Here is a 15,847-nt window from a genome sequence, read left to right as displayed (position 1 = left end):
ATCAGAGCACGTAGTGATGGGACCCGGGCATCAGTATTTTTTAAGGTACCCAGGTGATTACAATGGGTCCCCAAAGCTGAGAACTGCTGTAATAAACAGACTAAACTGCATCGACCTCATGTCGGCTTTACCTGAGTGATCTCGTTGATCACCACATGAGTGCACCGGGCCTCATATTCTGGCCGGGCTTGCTCTTCCTGCTGCAACTCAACAGTGTCCCATTCGTACTCCAGTTCCGCCTGGCGCCGCTTCCAAAACTCCAGAAACAAGGTAACTAACAGAGAGAGAGCAGCAGCATGGGGATCGTCAATAGATCTGTCCTGAATGATTAATCATTACAATTACTCATAAGCTTTTGTACACGGTCGATAATAACTTCACTTAGTTAGTGATACTATGATTTACAAGGAAAAAACAAGTTACTTTTTTTTTTAAAAAAAAAAAAGATGATGTTGATATTTTACTGAACTTGTGAAAACAGACTAAGGCATGGAAAAGATAAGAACAACAGGATGGTCAGAAGGCATGTGAGAGTGTCTAACGCTACAGCGTCTGCTACTGGCTTGAGGCCAACTGAAACACACAAATAGCTACCAGAATTCAAAACAGTTTACGGCCCATCCATCCTTCAGCCTGTTCTTCCCTACGTCCCTTTCCCTCTCTTCTTTCCTGAGGGCCTGGTTGGGGGGACACTTTAGTACTTCCCAAATCTCTACTTACCACTACCCAGGCCACCCCAGACTGAAATAATAATATTCTTAAATGTGGAAAAATGATACTTTTCTCAGTCTTGTGTGAAATATCAGTAAAATAATTTTTAGAAATCTTCACTATCTTTCAAGACCTGAAACTTAAAACACTAAATAAAAACAACATTAAATGTTGATTGAAAGTATAGTTTCAGGGTAAATCCCCAAGACCTTTCTTTCTTTTCTTAAAAAAATTATTTAATGTTTTTGTATTCTTGAGAGACCATAAGTCAATGTGAGCACAAGCAGGGGAGGGGCAGAGAGAGAGAGACACAGAATCCAAAGCAGGCTCCAGGCTCTGAGCTGTCAGTACAGAGTCTGACACAGGGCTTGAACTCACGAACGATGAGATCATGACCTGAGCTGAAGTTGGACGCTCAACTGACTGAGCCACCCAGGCGCCCTTCTTTCAATCAGACTGGTACCCCTAAGCCCTTCCTATATAGAAATTCTGGATTTACCACTGTTGCACAGACAAGTATCTTTATGTGCGGAGTATAAAGAGAAATAAGACACAGGCTGTGCTTCAAGGAGCTCCCAGGTGTGCAGGAATTATGGTGAAGTGATAGTTATCAGGGACTAGTGAGGGTCAGGATAAAAGTAAGCACAGGTGGCTCTGGGCGCATGACCAATGGGTAGCCAAGAGTCTCCCAAGAGGCAGGGCCGCTGCAGCTGCTCTGAGATGACAGACTTGGATTTCATCAGGTGAAGGTTGGATATTAAAGCCATCCTCCCCTGGGAGCTGTGCACGCAAAGGCAAGGAAGCCGGAGACTCAGATACTTTCCAGAAACTGCAAGTATCTGGAAGTGAGCACACAGTATAATGAGGAAGTTTGGGGCAGCCAGTGCAGAGATCGCCGGGGCACATCACAAAGGACTCTATGCCTTGAAAGAAGTTCAGGTTATAACTGAAAGGAAGAGGGAAACTGGAGGTGGTCTTGAGACTAGAGGCAGGGAGACCTGATTGCTTAGGTGGGGAGGTGAGAGAAGACAGCACATTTGGCAGGAAGGAAGAGGTCCAGGATGCTACCCATTTCTGGCTTGGGCGATGTCCTAAATTCTAGCCATACTCCACAAAGGGCTGTAAGAGGAGTGAGTCCAAGAAGCCAACAGGTTTGGTTCTAACCAGGTGCCTCTGGGCCACAGAAGAGATGTCCAGGAGGTATGTAAAAGTCTAGAACTTAGGAGAAAGATCTTGGGTGAGCCAGAAACCTTTTTTTTTTTTTTTTTTTTTTAAGTTTATTTCTTTTGAGAGAGAGAGAGCACATGCAAGCAAGTGCAAGCAGGGGGCGGGAGGGGCAGAGAGAAAGGGAGAATTCTAAGCAGACTCCGCACTGTCAGCGCAGAGCCTAATAAGAGGCTCCAACTCAGAAACCATGAGATCATGACCTAAGCTGAAATCCAGAGTTGGATGCTTAACTGACTGAACCACCCCTAGGTGCCCCTGAGCTGGATCTTTTTTAGAGTAACTGAGGCCAGGCGTGGATGAGATTACTGAATGAGGTGCAGAGGGGGGCTCTCATCCTGGTTGCACATGAGATGCACCTGGGAGCTTTACAAAAAAACACCAGTGAGCCCAGGCACCCTCCCTGAGTTTCTGATTATATTGGACTGGAATGGGGTCTGCAATGGGGACTGCATGAACACTGTGTTCTGTTTTTGTCTCAAAGGTCTAACATCAGTCAGAGTGAGAATCGCCAGAGTGGAGAGCAGAGAGAGGCTGGCCTGACATCCTGCAGACCTCAGGTGGGCAGCCGGACACAAAGGAGGAGACCCTGGCTGTGCATGGCATGAACTCAGCTCTCCCCAGCGGTGAAGACAACCGAAATCGGGAAAATACTCACTTCTCAGCGGTGTTTGTTTTAACTTTACTAATTTTCCAGTAACAATGAGTCAGAGTAGAAATAACCCAGATGTTGGAATCAAATTCAAATCCTGGTTCCGACCGTTATTAGATGTGAGACTCCTGGTCAAGATGTTCCAACTTCCTGAGCCTATCCCCCCTTCCTTTCTGTAAGCCAAGAGGACCTACCTCACAGAGCTGTTATGAACTTAATGACATAATATAGGTAAAGCCTCACACCCCTCTGCGGTAACTGCTTTTCCTCTCTCCTCACCTTAGACATGATGAGACAGAGGCACTGCCTGAGGTTGCAGTATTGGAGTCAGGGATCAAGCCTGACATTCCTGGCTCCAGAACCCAAGCTCTGCTTCCTCACCATGTGGTACTGCCTCAAGTACCTGCTCCCTAACCAGGATGGGATACTGGAGGGTGAAGTCTACGAAAACCTTGGGCAGTATTTCTCAGGGTCCGTGGAGACGTTGGTAATGCATTATAACCACCCAAGGTTTTAGAGTGCTCTTGGGCCACAGCATTGCTGACGCACACTGCTGGGGGAGCCCAGAGCTCCAGGGCCTTGGGTGACCGTGTATGATGTCAGACAGGAATTTCTCGTCCTCTGTCTTTGGATCTCTCCTCCTCTGGTGGGGAGCTCTGCACCTATGTTTTCTGGCAAACCAGACACCACGAGGCTCTTGTTGATTAGACACACACAGGGTTCTTACATCACCATGTAATGAGAGAAGAAGGAAGGACATCCTGGGAAGCAGGAATAGCTTGTCCTCTTAATCAAGGTATCATTACATCTAAAGAAAGCATGTATCACGTGAAGAAGACAGCCATATACAGCACTGGTGGTTCCATCCAGCAGTGTCCGAGGACAAGGGGCACACTCTAGCACATGGTAGTGTTCCGACTGCCAGACGTTCACTGCTGGAGAGCGGGGACGTTTTATCAGGCCTCGAAATGAGTTAGACCTATTTACTCACAAAGGTAGTACGGTAGATGAGCTTTGCTCAGCCTCTATTCCAACTTCCTAACTAAAATAGGTTTAAAACCACATGCTTTCAGACTTTCTTGCAGCTAGGGCTCCTCATATGATTTTATAAAATGCCCGTCAGAGGCATTTATGTGTCACTTACATCAGAAACAGAGTTGAATGGGAGCAGAGATGGCTGTAGGAGAGGCATTATTTTGCTGGTGTGGATGCAGCGGGAACAGCAGAGTGAGTTCTCGAACTAACTGGCTATAGCTGTTTCCTGATCCCCAAGTGTAGCTGGTTAGGATAATGCCTTCCTGATTCCCCAGCCCCGTATAAGCCAAGTGTCTGGTGTTTTTCTCGACATCGCTAGGTCCAGCCCAAGACTCCAAGGTGAAAATTAAAAACTGCGGCCATGCAGCTAAGAGCCTGGAGCCAAGGAGACTCCAATAAAAGGAGGTAAGAAGCAACAAGGAATGAGGAGGAGCGGATATGTTAGGAACCGGTATGTCCGCCATGGGCTTAGGACTCTGAGTCAGTATGACTGGGTGGGCTGGCTTGGCCTAAAAGGGTAGACATTTTTCAGGTTAAGTATATGGTTGGTACTACATTTACTACAAAAGGTTTACAGCCCTCAACTTTTAGAATTCTGAGGGAGCCAAAAATACTAAAAATACTCTAAATACTAACAGACGTGGGCACACAGGAGATGCTAGAGGGATATGAACGGCGGTGATATAAAAGACTTCACATGGTCCTCCTGCCTCTTTGGTTCTGCAACTTCTGATTTCCTGTAACAAGGTTCAGAGCAGTGGTTCTCCGAAGGGCAGAGGTAACAGGAAAAGCAATACAAGACACTTTAAAAATAAAGACTTCATCATACAAACGTATCCTTAAAGATGCACATACGTGGCTACAAGCAGTGTTGAAATGTTGTCTGCATTCTAAAATCTGATGAAATTAAGTCAGCTGAATATGCTTAAGTCAGTTCTATAAATACCGTGGAGTTAATGGTCACAGAGAGCAAAGTTAGCTAGGAAATTTGAGGTTTATCTTTGCAGTGCCAAAATTAACTTATACATTTTTGCATTATTTAAAATATATTTCTAGGTTAGGGCTGTCAACATCCATAAGTATATATATGGAGTTTAACAGATGTGTCAGAAGTTTACAGATTACAGATCAGTGCTGATTTGTTAAAAGGACCACCACCCAGGAGTTCGGTACCTCTGCTCTTACTGGGGGGATAAAAGTGACATATTAAAAAAAAATTTTTTTTTTAACATTTATTTTTGAGACAGAGAGAGACAGACTGAGCAGGGGAGGGGCAGAGAGAGACAGAGACACGGAATCCAGGCAGGCTCCAGGCTCCAAGCTGTCAACACAGAGCCTGACGTGGGGCTCCAGCTCACAGACCACCAGATCATGACCTGAGCCGAAGTTGGATGCTTAACTGACTGAGCCACCCGGGTGCCCCAAAAGTAACATATTTTACAATGGAGGGGTACAGAGGATCTTAATGCACGAATCTGATCTTTATTCTCTGTGTTAAATATTAGCTAGTGTTTGGTCTCTAGCCAAAACATAGCTAAATGTCTGCAAGACAGTAACTTCATAGATAAGCTTGGCCATCTTACAGTTTACTTTCCCTAGGAGAGGCAACTAATTTGTAAACAGTGTCCAGAATTATTGGATCATCTGTTCTGGGATCGATGTGGTGACTTCTCATAGGTGTTACAAGCTCAAGGACCCTGGAAAAGAGCTGTTTCTGCGAGCTGCATGTGTTCATGTGCCGTCTTCTCAAGAGTCAGTGGCCTGAGTCACGTTCCTCTTCCAGCTATCTATAACCTGAGCTCTGGTTCCCCCTTGACTTACACAATAAAACTGGAAGCACATTTGTCTTCGAAAATGGAATTTTTTTCCCCTGTGGTAGAACATTTACATCAGTTAAACATTTAAATGTCTGCATTTAAAGAAAATGGTAATTGCCTCATTATAGTAATGATGCTCTTCAAAGTAAATAATACAACTATAGTGTTAAAGCACCTACAGAAGAATTATATTCTTTAAAACTGTATCTGTTCTATTTATTAAATAGAGTTTATTATTATTTACTATTATAAGAGAAACACATACTTATTAAATACTCACTGATATAAAAGAGTATAAAGAAGAAAGCTTACCTGTAATCCCCGTGTTGTAGCTTCCCCTGAACCCCAACCCCATGAAAGTCCAGGTGGGTCACAGCTATGGGGACTGTTACAATAATGGCTCCCAATGAACCATGTCTCCCTGTGTCCAAGCCCTTGTGTAGTCAGTCCTCTGACCTCATGTTGTTGTTGGCTTGGCCATGACCTGCTATGGCTGACAGGCCATTCACAAACTTGATGCAGTCATAGGCTCAAAAAATGTCTGTGTACTAGGGCTGGCCCTCTCTTGCTTCTCTTTGGAACCCTAAAACCACCATGTGAAGAATCCTCATTGGAGGACGAGATACCATGTAAAGCAAAACCAGTCAGTCCAGCTGAGCCCCATAGACCAAACCAGACTGGTGACTGCCAGACCATCTATCCCAGCGGAGCTGCTAGCTCACTGCAGACATCAGCTGAGCCAGCACCTGACTGGAGAACCTCCCAGCTGATGCAGAGAATCATGAGAAATAATAAATGTGTGTTTTAAGTAACCCTATTTGCAAGTAGTTTTTTACACAGTAACTCATTCATTGGTCTTAAGAGTTGTAAATGGAATTCTAGGGGTGCCGAAGCTTGGGCAATCCAAGGTCCTAAAACAGGTTATTCTGATAGCTTATATAAAACTGTGAAATACTATTAAATTGCATGCCTATACAATCTTATGGGTTTTTTTTAAGTTAAGATGTAAAAGTGAACTGAAGAAAAAAAAAGAAAGGAAAATCACTTACCCCATATTCCCATAAATACTGCAAACACTAGGGTTCCAAAACTGTCAAAGATGCACAATTTCTGGAAAATACAATAATGACATATAAATTAATCACGTTTTCTACCCACTAGAATTCAACAAATATTCAATGCTTTGTGTATTCTATAGTCTGAATTTCTTTTAAAGTGGATACTACTATATACTTACAGATGGGATTTCATATTGTTTTGAAAGCAAACAGCCTTTGCTGTATTTATCACGGTGCATTTTCCAGCAGAATCGTTCCCCATCATGATAAAGAAATTGGTATAGCTGCTAAGATTCCACTCCGTTTAAAGTCTCTATCAGACTTTTGAATAATGGTCTCTCTTGATCAGCTGTCATAGTGGACTTGAAGTGGTATAGCTCTAAAAATTACAGTGAACTCAGAGCAACTTTTAGATTTACAATTTGCATCTTATCATCTCATCCTTGTAAGAGGGTAAGTTACTGAATTTTTGCTTTTCTTGTTGAGAAAAGTACACAGCTCGGGTTTATTCTGAGATGGCTCTGCCCAAGGACAACTCTGCTTCCCCAGACCCAATTATGGCTTTCTACCATCCACGACAGAGGTTTCCATTAGATTAAGGATGGACCAGGGCTTTTGCTGACATTACAGTGGGTCCAACAACCATGAATGAATAGATGATACACCGACACAAAGAAGGCTTTATTCACTAGTTCTGCTAAATTCCTTCCTTCCTTCCTCCCTCCCTCCCTTTCTTTCATTCCCTTTTTTTCCTTACTATTTAAATAGCCTATCCCCCTATATGGATTCCTGAAAAATCTTTCAATTAGTTACTGATTCTTCACTCTCGAGCATTTTTACATCTCCTAAAAACTCTATAAAGTATAAAAGTACTGGAAAAAGTGGCAAACATGTGATAGAGCATAAAGACAGCATAGAAAAAAAAGCTATAGGATGAAAAACAAAACCCCTAACTTCTCAATTGCCAAAGAAAATTCAAAGTTGCTTCTAAGGAAAACTCTACTTTGTTTTAACTAACATTTCTGTTGTCCTTTATATAATGATGTAAAGTGGGTAAATGTTCATCTATGTCAATATATTATGTTATTTTCAAGAGAATATCTCCCTAAGCATCATCTTGTACATGTGTATTCTAAGGCATACAAATGCCCCTCAATCCTCTACCTGGACCCTGATCAAAAAGCATAATCTCAAATTGTCTGTTACCCAACTATTCCTCCCAAAAATCAGCTCAAGGAAGACAGAATTAATAAATGAGTGGTCATTTGGGGAATGCCGCTCTCCACCAATTCCTCTAGTCCTGGCATTCCATGATGGACCAATATTTCAAATCTTTCAGTTTTGACTCTTACGGAACCAAAGTTGTCATTTAATGTTATGCCTTATCCGTCAGCGAAAATTATTATAAGAAAAATCCTATGCAAAACTATTCTGTGTGTTATAGGGTAACAACTGCAGATTCTGTTCAACCCTACTTTTCTTTTAGGAATCACTGCAAGCCTCTCTCTATCTGATACCTCCTGACTTGCCCTGACACCTTTAACTACCTACTCCAGAAAGAAAAAATCCTACCTGTGAATTCTTTGTCCTAGCATGCTGAGAAAAAGCCAATGGAAGCTTATTTGTCAGTGAGAGGAAAAAAAATAGAAGCAGCAAGAAAAAGCAGGTTTACTGCTGACGCCAAGTTCACTCCAGTCGTCCAGCTCAAGATGAGGGATGTGCTTTGCACTCTCATGAGAGGGAGTTAGGTGGCCTGCATGAAGTTACCATTTTTTGCCATATATGTGAGGATCAAGGACCTGGCAGAAAAAATAAGATGACTGGCCTATTTGCCCCACAGGCAGGAATCAGGGAAGCAGGTAAGCAAGAGGCCTTCTTGGTAAAAAGTTTAGCTTAGCTTACTTGCCAGGGCCACACAGAGAAAGAAAGCTGGGTGGAGTACCCCCAGTCAGCATGCTACGTAAGTCACATGGAACAGGGAGGGAAAGAGACGGTTGCCTATGTAGGGCATGACCATTTTAAGCAGGGGAGCCAACAAAAATCTAGAAAAATCTGTTATGCTTTCTTCCTCCAAACAACAAAATCAAAATTTTATAACTATGTATTTTTTAACAAAATATTTTAAGTTACCACATCTCCCTTTTATCTTGCCAGCCAAAAAGCTAAGAGCCTTATTTAATGCTCAGTCACAAAAACATTAATCTTGATTATTTCCATTAACTGTTCCCTCATTTCCTTGATCCTAATTTTCTATTTCTAATCTAGTAAACTTTTTAGCAATCATGCTAATTAGTGAATACTTTAGCCCTTTCCAAAAGAAAGAGGTAGAAGTGCATATATAAATAAGTGTATGAATGAAGAAACGATTGAATCAACCAACAGAAAAGCATGAAAACCTCCTCTCTCCTTCTCCTTTTTAAAAATTTAAAAATTTAATCCTTTACTCATTCTTTTATGTGTTTCCTTCCCTTTGTAAGTCACTCTAACAAGACTCAAAGGATTCTTCAGGAAATTAGGATAGAATGATTCATTTTTTCCAAAACAATGAAAAAAAATGTGCACAGGGACAGATTTGAAAGTCATGTGCTTAATTAAGGATGGGGTGGTGGAAAAGAAGAACTGAGAGAAGAGATGGGGGTGTGGTGAGCGAAAGAGAACTCCTTAAGGAAAATGGAATTTCCAATTGTACTTTGTGGAGTATAGTTAGCTTCTGGAATTATCACTGGCATTTGTCTTAAGTCCAGTGTCCAGGGAGAGGCACTAACTAGTGACCTTTTTCAGTCAACATCACCGGAAGGCAGCTTCCCTCACGCTAGCTTCAAGTCTTTTACCCTGTGTGATCTAGGGCAGATTTTTATAGTCCAGACTTTGCATTGGTTTCTAGGGGAGAGGCAGTGAAATCTATTTTAATTCATAAATTGAGTGTAAAAATCCACATGTTGACAATACCTTCCCTGCAATCATCTTAATTAAGTAGCAGAACATTTTTCAAACAAAGCACTCAATTTGTGAGTGAAGTGGTTGGTACTACTGTCAGCTGGTGAAGAACACAGTAATGGCAAGAAATGCACATTTACTGTCAACTTCTGGCTTTGTCAGTTGCTGGACGGGTAACCTTGAGCAAATTATTTAATCTCTCAGATCCTCATTGTTTTAATCTGTAAAATAGAGGTAATAACCATTCTGCCTTCTCATGTGTCAAAAGTAATCATATAAAAAAGTGATCATATAAGTTCAAGAATTTTGGAAAATATAAAATTTAAAGTGACATTACAATAGGAACATATTTGGTTACAATAAGACTTAGATGGAGTAGGTTCGAATATCCTAACATCATTTAAAGATTCCTACGATTTCACGATGGAACAAGGTGAAAGAGGAAAGATCACAACATAGGAGAACAGTAGGTCAAAGTTGTCAGGAAAATTCTCCAAAGCAAGATGACCATCTTTCTTCCAGCTAGTGCCTGGCCTCCAGTCTCAATCCTTGTCCTAAGCCTCTAGGATTTTAAGAAGTCCTATAGCTCAAGATCATCTGCATATGTAAGGGAACCATAGGTGTTTTGCGAGAATGTTTTGGGACAAAGTGAATATACAAAGCCTTGCCTATGCATATTCATAGATAAGGCCTAAATCTGATAAGCAGGGTTTAAAAAAAAAGAAAAACAAGCCCAGTTTCCGTACACTTTTAAGTGGGAAAACACTAGCACAAATTTCAGGTTTCTACTTATTTGAATTAAGGAAAATACTTAAAGTAAGTAAACCTAGTAAACAGTACTCATGAGATAAGCTGGGTTTGAAGTTTCTGCTTTGATTACTTCAAATACTCCAACAGTTTCAATGCCACACCTCCTCACTCACCCACCTAAAGATTTTAGATAAGGCTTTTAATCTCAATTTACTTTTATAAAAGAGGAATAAACACATGCATTACATATCTACCTTTCAGAATGTTTGGAGGGTTAGTTGAATATTACCGTTCTGTATTTCACAGAGAAAAAAAATAATTCCAGGCCCTGCTAAAATTATTAGAAGGAAAATAAAAAACTTTCATTAGTTACAACTGTTTGGATTAACAAAAATTACCTTTGAGGACTCGCAAGTAATATTGAGTTTCCAGAACGGACAAAGCCTATCACACTGAGGACACATGATGATCTTGCCACCAATATCAGGATCACAAACTTCTTTGCTAAAGAAAACAGAAAAATAAAATTTTTAAAATGTTACTAAATACGACTTCCTTTCTAGCAGCATGATAAAATCAAACATCCATTTGTGATTAGAAAACAAAACTAAATTCTCATAAAACTAGGAAAAGAATTGAACTTCATTAATCTAATAAAGGCGTGCTACAAAAAACCTATAAAAACATTACCCTTAATGGGAAAATGCTAAAAGTATTTCCTTTAGATCAGGATGAAGTGTCCTGTTATCACTACTTGTTTTCAGTTAGAGGGCCTTGCCAGAACAGTAAGTCAAGAAAACCAAAGATAAGATGCTGGACACAGAAATCAGTGTACCAAATATACATGGGGCCAGAGAAAGGAATTGTATCTGCAACATATAAAGACAACATATAAAGATCTGCAACAATAAAGACTTAATCTTTTTATATACCATTTTTAAATTGCTTAAAAAATACAAAGAGCCTAGGAATAAATCAAATTCAAGACGTGTAAGATATATAGGGAGAAAATGAGAAAACCATTCTAAAAGAGTGAAAAAGATCTATATAAATGGACACAATATCATGTTCATAATCTGGAAGAATCAATATTTGAAGATGTTATCTGTCTCCCATTTGAGCCAGAAATTCAGAAGAAGGGTGAAAGGCTCAGAACAGTCAAGACATTCCCAAAGAACAAGATGCTATTGACGTTGGTGAAGAAAAGCTGAGCAAGAAAACAAGTAAGAGTTCATAAACAATCCTCTACATATACGGAAACTGACTTGCGACAGGGCTGGTCTAGCAAACCGGAAGGTAAGAAGTGACATTTCAACAAATGGGGCTGCTGCAATCCAATATCTATATGGAAAAATGTGAAACTGAACTCCTAAATCCTATCACATACAAATCAACTACAAGTAGAAAACAGGAATGAATGCAGCAGCAGGAACTTGTTTCTTTGTTTGTTTGTTTTTTAAAAAGAAAGAGAATATCTAGATAACCTTGGGGTAAAAAGAAATTTCACTAATGAGAAACCAAAAAGTATAAATCATAAAGGAAAATATTGATATATTCAAAGTCATGTAAAGTGAGAACTTCATTAAAAGACCATAAATGGAGGAGAAGTAAAAATAGCCACAAACTGCTAGAAGTTTTGCAACACATAAAAATGACAAAGGACTGTTCACTGGAGTATTTAAATAATTCCTACAAATTAATAAGAAAACAACAACAACAAGCTTACAACAGCTTGCAAACTGCTCCCCCTAGGAGAAGTCTTTCAGACGGACTCCTCTGTGAATGGGACTGAAGTTGTAGAATTTGTTAGCCTTGAAAATATCTCAGTTAAAAACAAATAGGCAGGGAAAACACTTCTAGGATATCTGAATAAAGATCTTGGAAAACCTGCTCCTCCATAAAACAATGAGATCACTGGCAAAATTTGTCAAAAGTAACCTCTGAAGAACTCTGGAAATTAAGGGTTTATAGCAATCTGAGGAGTAAAAACAGCTAAATCTCCATAAAAATAGTGAGCTTTGTGGCATTTTAACTTGACCTATCCCCCATCTCCACATCCTTGGCCTAATGGCAGTATTAGAAGACAACAGCCCCATGACCATGGTACCACAGTAGCCTCTGTAGGAGGCAGAAGTGATCTGAAGCTACCAAAAAGCCCATTCCCAGAGAACTGTCACTATTTGACCAGTCTGGAAGCTCCCTGGAAAAACTCCATTCTCAGGATTTGTCATTTTTGACCTGTTTCAGAGCTCCAATTGTGCAAACAATCCTATCCCCAGAGGGTCTATTGAAATCATTAGCAGAAATTATTTAACATTACAGCTGCCTGAGGCAGCAATACCAGTAGAGACTAACAAGGTGCCTACCAAAGACACCTGAAAGGAAAAATTGGGAAATAGGATATCCATAGGGATTTTAAGAAGCTCCAACAAATTCCTAGAATTGTACAAGGCCATGTGCATGTGTAGGACAGTGCAGGTGGCCAGGAAAGACCTGAGAAAACCTTAATCCCTCCTCTCTGGTTGGCTTTGAGGTTCTGCATAAGCAGGAAATAAAGGGTAAGGAAGAACTGCAAACTGCCTGCTAAAGTGCTGGGAGCATTCCCCACAGACACACAGGAGCCACTTGGCAAAGGCTCAAAGAATGACTGGTTCCCAGCATTTAAAGGAATCACTGTCTAACCATTAGCGGACAGCTGAGCTTATTGAATACAGACTTCATGGCCATACACAACAAAGAATGAAGACTTTACAGAATTTGTCCAGGAAAAGAACTAAATGAACAGCAGCAGTGGCAGTGATGACAACAGAAGCAACAACTGTGAAGGGGGGGAAACAGGATTTCTAAATCTGCCACATTATAAAATTTAAAATGCCCAGTTTTTCACAGAAAATTACAAGATACACAAAGAAACAGAAAATTTTGATCATGGATAAAAAGCAGTCAATAGCAACTGTCCTTGAGGAAACCCAGAAGTTGGACCTATTGGACAAAAATTAAAATAAGCAATTAAACATATGTTCAAAGAACCGATAGGAGCTCTGCTAAAGAACTAAACTATGTGATCATCATACATGCAGAGAATGTCAATACATAAAGTTGTAAAAAAAGAACCAAGTAGAAATTCTAGAGATACAAAAGTGTAATTAAAATGAAAAGTTCACTGGAGAGGCTCCTCTGCAGATGACTGGCAGAAAAAAAAACAACCCAGCTAATTCAAAACTAGGTCTGTTGAGATTATTCAGTCTGAGTAACAGAAAGAAAAAGAAATGAAGAAAAATAAACCCAGCCTCAGAGACAGGGAGGACACCATCAATAATACCAATATACATATAATGGGAGTCCCAGAAGGAAAGGAAAGAAAGAAGGGGACAGAGAGAATATCTGAAGAAATAAAAACTAAAAAGTTCCTAAATTTGATGAAAACATTAATTTGTATATCCAGGAAGCTCAGCAAACTCCAAGTAGGATAAACTCAAAGATATCCAAACATAGGCACAACAGACTCAAGGTTTCCAAAGATGAAAACAAAGACAAATTTTGACAGCAGAAAGAGAAAAGTGATTCCACATGTACAAAGGGTCCTGAGTAAGATAAACAGCTGACTTCTTATCTGAAACCATAAAGACCACAAGTCAGTGGGATGTTATACTCAAAGTGCTGAAAGAAAAAGATTGTCCACCAAGTATTCTATATCTAGCAAAACTATTATTCAAAAAATGAAGGAGAAATTAAGACATTCCTACATAAACAAAACCTGAAAGAACATGTTGCCACCTGACATGCTCCACAAGAACTACTCAGGAAAGTCCCTCAGGATCAAATGAAAGGACACTAGACAGTAACTCAAAGTCACCTGAGAAATAAAGAGCACTGGTAGAGGTAACTACACACGCAAATAACACAGTATGAATACATTTTTGCTTGTAATCATTTTCTTCTATCTGATGTAAAAGACAACTGCATGAAACAATAATTATAAAACTATGTGGATGGGCTTCTAATACATAAAGATGTAATTTGTAGGAGAATAATAGCACAAAGGAATGGGGAGGGAAAAGACCTATACCAAAGCAAAGTTTCTGCATACTACTGAAAATAAGTTAGCATCAAAAATTAATGAAATTGCTTTACAACAAGATATTAATTATAATCTTCAGGACAACCGCTTAAGAAAATAACAACAATGACAACAAGAGTGAAAGAAACAACAAATTAAATTGCAATTAAAATGGTATACTAGAAAATATCTATTTTACACAAAAGATAGTAACAGAAATAGGGGAAAAAACATAAGACAAATAGAAAACAGCAAAATAGATGTGAATCCAATTTCATTAAAAATTATATTAAATGTAGATGAATTAAACAGTCCAGCTAAAAGGCAAAAATAGAGAAGAGGAAACAACAGAAAAATCAATAAAAGTTAGTTCTTTAAAAAGATCAACAAAACTGACAAATCTTTAGCTAGACTAATCAAGAAAAAGAAAAAGGTTTAGATTCAGAAGTGAAAGTTAAAGGAGGGACATTAATATTGTCCTTAAAAAAATAAAAAAGATTATAAGGGAATACTATGAATGACTATATGCTAACAAATTAAGTAATCTAGATGAAATAGATAAATTCCTAGAAAGACACAAATAATTGAAGCTGACCCCAGAAGAAAAGAAGAAAGAAAATCTGAATGGACCAATAGCAAGTAAAGAGACTAAATTAGTAATTTAAAAAACAAAGTGAAAAAAAAACAAAAGGAAGCAAAAAACTTCCAATGAAGAAATGCCTCGGCCCAGATGGCTTCACTGGTGAATTCTATCAACAATTTACAGAAAACTGACACCAATGCTTCATCAACCCTTCTAAAAATAAAGAGGTGGGAATATTTCCCAATTCATTCTATGAGACCAATATTACACAGATGCCAAAATCACATCAAGACACCCTAGGAAAACTATAGACCATTATCTCCTATGAATAAAAATGCAAAAATCCTCAACAAAATACTAGCAGATCAAAGCAAGTAACATATTAAAAGGAATGTGATCAAGTGAGATGTATCCCAGAATGCAAGGATAGTTCAACACATAATCAATCAATTCATGCAATACGCCATTTTAACAAGTAAAAACTAGGCATAGAAGAGAACTTCCTCAACTAGATAAACAACATTTACAAATATCTGTCCTTCTCTGCCTGACTTATTTCACTAAGCATAACACCCTCAAGGTCCATCCATGTTGCTACACATGGCCAGATTTCATTCTTTCTCATTGCCATGTAGTATTCCATCGTATAGATAAACCACATCTTCTTGATCCATTTGTCTGTGGATGGACACTTAAGTTCTTTCCGTGTTTTGGCTGTTGTTGAGAGTGCTGCTATGAACACTGGGGTCCATGTGCTCCTATGCATCAGCCCTCCTGTATCCCTTGGGTACATTCCTAGCAGTGCTATTGCTGGGTCACAGGGAAGTTCTAATGTTAATTTTTTGAGCAGCACTCTCAACAACAGCCAAAACACGGAAAGAACTTAAGTGTCCATCCACAGACAAATGGATCAAGAAGATGTGGTTTATCTATACGATGGAATACTACATGGCAATGAGAAAGAATGAAATCTGGCCATGTGTAGCAACATGGATGGACCTTGAGGGTGTTATGCTGAGC

The 15,847-nt window shown here is 39.5% G+C and overlaps 1 protein-coding gene across 2 annotated transcripts in view; it reads right to left on the bottom strand.

Annotated features, from left to right (window-relative positions):
* The window catches only part of ANO6 (anoctamin 6), a 198,616-nt gene that overhangs the window by 40,703 nt on the left and 142,066 nt on the right, over positions 1–15,847 (bottom strand). For both annotated transcript variants that reach the window (XM_077753242.1, XM_077753243.1), the window contains 3 exons: positions 10,583–10,688; positions 6,489–6,549; positions 132–274 (listed from right to left, as the gene is read on the bottom strand). In XM_077753242.1, the coding sequence (XP_077609368.1) occupies positions 132–274; positions 6,489–6,549; positions 10,583–10,688 (310 nt within the window). The remainder of the gene's footprint in view (positions 1–131; positions 275–6,488; positions 6,550–10,582; positions 10,689–15,847) is intronic.

Source organism: Crocuta crocuta, unplaced genomic scaffold (genome assembly GCF_008692635.1).
Source record: "Crocuta crocuta isolate KB4526 unplaced genomic scaffold, BGI_CrCroc_1.0 scaffold30, whole genome shotgun sequence".
Taxonomy (NCBI): domain Eukaryota; kingdom Metazoa; phylum Chordata; class Mammalia; order Carnivora; family Hyaenidae; genus Crocuta; species Crocuta crocuta.
Note: the sequence above shows the minus strand (reverse complement) of the source record. Positions and strands in the feature narration are given on the sequence as shown.